Source organism: Brachypodium distachyon, chromosome 3 (genome assembly GCF_000005505.3).
Source record: "Brachypodium distachyon strain Bd21 chromosome 3, Brachypodium_distachyon_v3.0, whole genome shotgun sequence".
Lineage (NCBI taxonomy): Eukaryota > Viridiplantae > Streptophyta > Magnoliopsida > Poales > Poaceae > Brachypodium > Brachypodium distachyon.
Window position 1 is genome coordinate 31,081,465 of NC_016133.3, and position 6,868 is coordinate 31,088,332.

The 6,868-nt window shown below is 42.8% G+C and overlaps 1 protein-coding gene across 2 annotated transcripts; it reads right to left on the reverse strand.

Moving 5' to 3' along the window:
* Positions 1-350: 350 nt before the first annotated feature.
* On the reverse strand, positions 351-4,779 carry LOC100839713. Of its 2 annotated transcripts, XM_010236545.3 has the most exons (8): positions 4,496-4,779; positions 3,685-4,124; positions 2,533-2,711; positions 2,225-2,432; positions 1,675-1,817; positions 1,550-1,588; positions 892-949; positions 351-823 (listed from the first exon to the last, which is right to left on the reverse strand). In XM_010236545.3, exons 1-7 carry the CDS (start codon positions 4,669-4,671, stop codon positions 938-940), a joined length of 1,197 nt encoding a protein of 398 aa, XP_010234847.1. In that variant the 5' UTR covers positions 4,672-4,779; the 3' UTR covers positions 351-823; positions 892-937. The 2 variants fall into 2 exon arrangements, with proteins under 2 accessions (XP_010234847.1, XP_024317798.1); XM_024462030.1 differs by lacking the exon at positions 892-949.
* Between the last annotated feature and the right edge of the window lie 2,089 nt (positions 4,780-6,868).

The window sequence follows — 6,868 nt, forward strand, 5'->3', positions numbered from 1 at the left end:
TTGAACTACAAGTCGGAATGATGCAAATGATACGGCATTGGAAAGCTACGAACTAGTCGCAACTTTTTTGTTAATAAAGTTTTTGCTAATTCCTTACGGTTTAAGAGCAGATTTCAAATTACCGTCCGCTGTTTGAAACCGTCAGAAAGTTCACAGGTTATAAACGAGGAAGATACAAGCGGCGGATGTTTAGAAACCGCCAGGAAGTTCACAGTCAATAAAAAAAATGAAGTTCACTAGCGTATTTTAGGGGATTTCAAAACGTTCACGTCCGTGGACGTCCTTCTTCTCTGCGCGAGCAAAGATACAGGCGACGGAGATTCAGACACAGTCAGGAAGTTCACAGTATATAAAAGGAAGTTCACTCGTGTATTTAGGGAAGTTCAGTACATTCACGCCCGGAGACATCCTTTTTCTCCGGCGCGGGCAAAAATTACAGGTGACGGAGGTTCAGAGACTGTCAGGAATTTCAGTCTATAAAATGAAAGTTCACTCGTTTACCGATGGAAGTTAAGAACGTTCACGCCTATAGACCTCATTCTTCTTTGACGCGGGCAAAAATTACTGGTTGCGGAGGTCCCACAGCTGTGGATTGGAATTTTCAGATCTGCACCTAATTTGGGTTTTCACCCCAAACAAATGAGAACGCACCGAACTATAGCACATGTGTGCACTGCTGAACTGCATGAAATACTCTTTTATGTTCAAAATCTGATAGACGGGTCATGTGTCTATCAAACCATTCATGAAGTGGTTCCATTTCCAATTTCATCTCGCCCCTTCAATAACGAGTGAAGTGGTCCCCATATTTACAAGGTATGACCTACACATATGTAATTAATATTAGAACATGTTAATGAACAACTTCTGATGATCAGTGATAGGGCTTACCATGCGAGTCTTGAAATCTGCAGATATGGTGAACCAGTTGAGGAGTTCAAATGAAAACCTGAGATCACACATGTACTGCGGATAATTACAAACGTTGCAGTGGTCTAGGTCTGTGTCTGCCATTGTTAATACAATCTACAAGCTATAGCCGTGCATCTATTTATATCAACAAAATTATGATCTAGTGAATTTCTAACCACTCAAAAATAGCAATCCGGTGATTTATGAATCAACGTGACCAAGCAACAGAGCCTTCTGAACCACTCGATCGTTTGCCGTAATTTAAGGTCGTACTAGCTGACTAGCATCCTATGTTGTTATAAGCTGCAACGTAACTTTCTTACGTCTCATGCAAACACAGCGGACACTCCTCACAAATTATGCCCCCTGCTGCCTCAACTTAAACTTCTTACGGTGCATGCAGATGCCGAACGAGACGTGAGCTCGCTGCTGCTGCCTCAAACGTGCGCTCGCTGCTACTACTCCGGCGTAAATTTGTTACGTCGCATGCAGATACCGAGACGAGACGTGCGCTCGGTGCTACTACTCCCCGACGTAAATATTTATGTAAGCAAATCAAGTAAGCAACATTAATCAAATCAAGTAAGCAACATTATGTAACGATAAATGATACAATAACAACAAGCAATGCCATTACCTTAAGACCTCTTCTTAAATTAGCCTCCTCAGCTTGCAACTGCAGAAGATATGTCATCAGAAATGAATGAAGCAACAAAATGCTAAACGTTACTAGCTTGCTAAAAAGTAAACAATCGCACTTACGTTGTGATCGTCAAAAAATCCAGCCGGTATCCTAGGTCCACTAAATGGACAAAATCTTTTCATCACATGGCCACCAGCGTAACCAACATCATTGGGGTGCTTCATATCAGCATTTCCATTGTTTTTACAACCAAAGCAGTTACCTTAATTTTAGAAGGTAAGAGACAAAGAAGGAAATTTGTCAACGACTGCCAGATAAACCAACCAGGCACAAGAAAAATTGCTTAACAACAGAATGTAGTAAAACATGCATAGCTGGTCATTGCACATGGCCGTACACAGTTTGAGATGTTAAAGAAGTAAAGCTCGAAGATAATGGATAAGATGAAAAAAGAGGCAAACAAATAGGTTAACGCAGTGAAGATTTGAAACAGAAACACATTTGCAATACTATCTAACACATGAGTTGAAGTTAGTGCAACCCCAGTGACCCACAAATTGTATTTCAGCAATAATTAAGTGATGAAGACAAGAGTACTAGGATAGCAAAAATAGGTAAGATAAGAGTATAGAATACCAACAAATAGGTAAGTAAGATAAGAGTATATACCATTATCAGTAGGTTTAAGACTGCATAAACAGCTGACAGGTAATTCTTCAGATTGTCCTTTCATAAATATGACTTCAGCAAAAAAGAGATTGTAACAAACTGCCCCTTCAGGCTTTGCAGTGAAATTGATATGATGGTAACAATTCTGGAAATCACCCTCAAAAATTGATTGGTAGTACACCACATCTTTGAGAGCATATGCAAGATCCTAAAGTAATAAGCATGGATTCAATGAGCCATTAATCAGTATATATGAGTTAAAAACAGGGCATTTTTTTTAGAGCAGGAGGAGGGGACAGAGAGCAAACCCCCGAAAGATGGTTATCCTCATTGTACTTGTCCACCAAAGCAAGAACCAACTGGCGCTGCCTATCACGGATTTCATCAACTGGTTCTGATCTCAAACGTCTCTTCCTTGTGCCGTCAGGCCAGTAAAGACATTGTCGTACAGCCGATGTCCACTGGAGAAACATTATCCTCTGTAAACCTAGTTTACATCATAACATTCTATAGATTAGTACATTACACTTTCTCATAAGTACATACAATACAAAGTGACACTAAGAACTCTTTCAATGTCATGAGCACGGTCCACAAAATGTTGTTGAACAGCAATCAAAGATCTTATGCAGATTTCTATTGTGGAAGAAAGAAATGGGAAACAAGACGGGAGGAATGGATGCTATATGGGCTCAACAACCAGGAAATTCAAGGTATGAATCAGGTTTTCTGTCTACTCATGTCTGCCATATTAGTTCCCCTAGCGCTTTGCAAAAATTGACTAAGGCGTCACCTCGCTTCGCGCTTTGAGCAACTAGGCGTCGAGGCGCCCCCCCAACGCCTTAAAGCACCTGGACGCTGTGAAAACCATGGCATAATGAACAAAAATAAAACTGAACTATTTACATGCCTACAAGTTGTCAATTCATATACATCGACTTGTTAAGAAAAAGGTACCCATCCTTCATTTCAAACCCCTAACCCGGTGTGCTATTACCACACTGTTTACCGATTAGTCAATGGGACTTATTGTTCTGGGTACCAGTACAGTTTAGTGCACGATGAAACAGAGTTGTGTGGGTGTGCCTGGTTAAAAGCTAAGCAATTGTACAGTTTATGATTGAGATAAAAAATATACAGATATAAATACAGTGTGGTAGCTTTTCTCACATATACAGTTACAAAAATGCATGTTTTTCAACTTTAGAAGGTCTCAAAATGGGAACGTAAGAAACAATGTAGGCTGGTACTTCTTTTCCTATCAACTTGTCAGCTTTTCTCTACTCTAACTTAGGACTATTCCTCATTTTCCTGATAGATATCATAAAAACATTGATTATCTTCCATGGAGTACATCACAGAAGCACGTGGCAACATAGCTCTGTTTTAATGTAATCAATTGCAAGCATGCACACAAATTAAACCGTAGGATTGAAAATCTAGAAGTTGGCAAACTTTACATTTTTGGATCCTGGCGGTCATGGAGGTAGCGCCTGATGGCTTCCGCAGCTTCATCTTGTGTTTTAAATGGCCCGCCCACATGAGGATACGTGTGGTAACATCCCGCATGATCGATCCTAATGTAAAAGTCAATTCCCCAGTAAAGCTGTTTCCAGTGCAAGAGAGGTGGCCCAAGAGAAGGGCAAAGGCGGCGCCCTGGTGGCTTATGAGGTACCAAGAAGGTGCATCAACAGACGTAGAAAGGCAGGACCATGGTTTCTGCTGCTGAGTGCACCAATATGGGGGGGCGTAAGCAGCAGTGAAGGCCGAAAACCCAGATGGTGTCATCTCGTTGCTGAGCATCGGGTTAGAGAACAAGACATCATGTCCAAGCAGCATTTGTGGTGCAATGTTGTGCACTCCTGATGATGGATCAGGCAGATGCTCCTTCTCCTCACACCTGAAGCAGAACAAGAAGACATGCTTGATGAGTACAAAGACAGTTCATCTTATATATCTTAGGAGATGAATGAATGATCTGTATTATCATTGTGCTAGATGTGGAACAATAAAGCTTTATATTTTCTGTGTTAAAAAAAACTTCGTAACCAAATCTACCGACTTTAATACTAGTCTACTATACGACATCTACCGACTTAAAATCCCGAAAGATGCACGAGCCCCATCTATCTACGGACAAAACAATTCGATTTCGGCCAGGCTGGATATCCGAAACCCCAAAGGATGCAAGAGCTCGCCACATTAATCGGTAGACAAAACAATACTAATTAATTACTAAGACACAACAACAAAATTTCGACGAAAACTGACGATGAAGAGGCGCCGGTGTTGCGTGGCGGCGCCGGCGGCTGACGGCGGAACCGGCGGGTGCCTGGCGTGGAGCCGCGCGGAATAAAGTGGCCGGGCCGGGTCCCGTTGGCGGGGACAAAGATGCTACGAGACACCATGCCGTTACCGATGATTCTTGGTGGATGCTCCTCCTCCATGGGTGGTGCTGGCGGGGAGGAACACGCACGGCGATGCGGGTCCCGTTGGCGGGGACAAAGATGCTACTAGATAGCTAGGGTTTGGTGATCTCGATTCTGTTTCGAACGGGAGAGGAGGGGAGGGGCAAGCAGTTCGGCTCGTGATCTTATTAAGGCGGTGGCACGGATCGGAGCCAATAATGCGTGCCTGCGTCCGCTGGTTGAGAGGGGCTGGACTGGACCCCGGAAGCGCCGACCCAACCCGAGACTGATGGGCCCTGAGTTGACGTCCAAGTAGATACTAGGCCCAGTGTCTTTTGACCCCGCTGAAGGCCGGGTCTTTTTAAGCAGAGAAGTTACGGTACGGGTGATGTTCCCCTAAAAAAAAGGGTACGGGTGATACAGCCACAGGAGTATACATGTGCATGGGTGGCCCGGCCTGACCGGCCCGGCCCGGCCCGGCCAGAAGCCAGTGTATCCGGTCGGGGCCGGGCTTCACTTTTCTCCCCAAAGCCCAGCCCGAAAGCCTGAAAAAAAAGGCCGAAATGGCTTAAATTGATATTTTTAGGAAAAATATGTATAAAAATACATTTTTTTATTCTGAAAATAATTATTTTAATGTTTAAATTTCCTATTTTCCGGTCTTCGGGCCGGGCCGGGCTCGGGCTTCAGGTTTGACCGTCGGGTTTTTATGAAGCCCGGCCCGGGGTTTGCCTAGGTATACATTGGAGTACGAAAAACTAACGATCTTTTGGTTTGTGATTATATTTGTCCTGATAAAATTTGACGTCCTACGAAGATTTGGCGTTTGTTTGTTTGGATATAAAAAAGTTTGTTACCCGTAGAATCTTGCAAATTCACCCCTCAAACCCTTCTTGCAAAAATTTTGGCCACCCAAAGGCAAACAAATCATTGACAATATTTTGGTTAGCTAATGCTTGCCAAATTTTGGTATGGCAACTCTTGGCACAAACCAAACATATCCTAAACCCTACCTCTCACCTTTGAAGAAAGATTTGGTCTCCAGCGGTTATCCTCATCTCTAGCATCTTAACTTTTTTCTTTCTTTTAGGTTTGTGTGTTCTTCGCGGTGACATCATTACGTGGAGATGACGTTGTATAGAAGATTGAGTCCTGACTCCGTTCTCATTTTGGTGTAGGCATCGCAGCCTACACCATGGAGTCAATGATTATCGTAGCTCATCTTTTGGTGTTTTTGGTCTCTTTTCTTCACAATTCATTGACGAAGCAGCGGTTTCACGACTTGCAATAGTGCGTTAAACGATCTTATGTTTTCACTGTTTGAGGTGAGCGTCTCATGCGACTTATCAAAATATATAAGATTAGTCCAGCTTGTGCAATGATGGTGTTCTGCAATTTCGTCACCAAATACCTGGAGAAATATTAAGATGCGAAGGATGGGTCTAGTGATGTTGACTTCCTTTTTTACGCAAAATAAAGATTTTATAGATCACAGAGTACTACCTAAATACCTTACACATATATTTAGGTGGAGATTCTATCCCCTAAAAAAGTACCTTACAAATAAAGAAAATTAGACTATTTTCCACAGATAAATTAGACTAAAAGACCACCATTATATTTGGTACTAAATTAATCTTAGCTTTGATAACAAACATCACCGCCATATTAGTCTTTTGCAATAGATTTGATTACTTTTATTAAAAGTAGGTGAAAATGTATTATGAAGAGCAAGTGATGGGAGAAACACCTCTTGGGGAGTTGGGGTTCGGCTGTCTTAGCGGCTACGTACCGAGGTATGTGCAACGCTTGCCAGCTTGCATCGCCCAAGTCAGCCCTGCTTGGATGTCCTTTATTGTTGCAGCTCTAGTCGTGGGAGAGGTTTTCTATCGGCCGACCAGACGTTACGGGTGATCACGCTAACCCTGAGCAAGAGTTGTTTGACTTAGAACACATCGACCTGCCTACTTTTGTGACAATTTGGACACGTAACAAGGTATGTCGAATGTAAAATTTATACATTAGTTTACATAAACCATGAATGAAGCTAACTTCTTCTTTTTACAGAGACGCTTTGCACACGATCAGGTCAGGAATTGCTACCCATCATTCAACGAGTAGTTCGACGTGTTGCACTCTGAGGCGGTTGTCTGGGAGCCGTACACACAGGACGCCATCGATGTTAGATACCCTGGCGGGATGTCCACGGTCTGCACGAGAGATTACGCTTACTGGA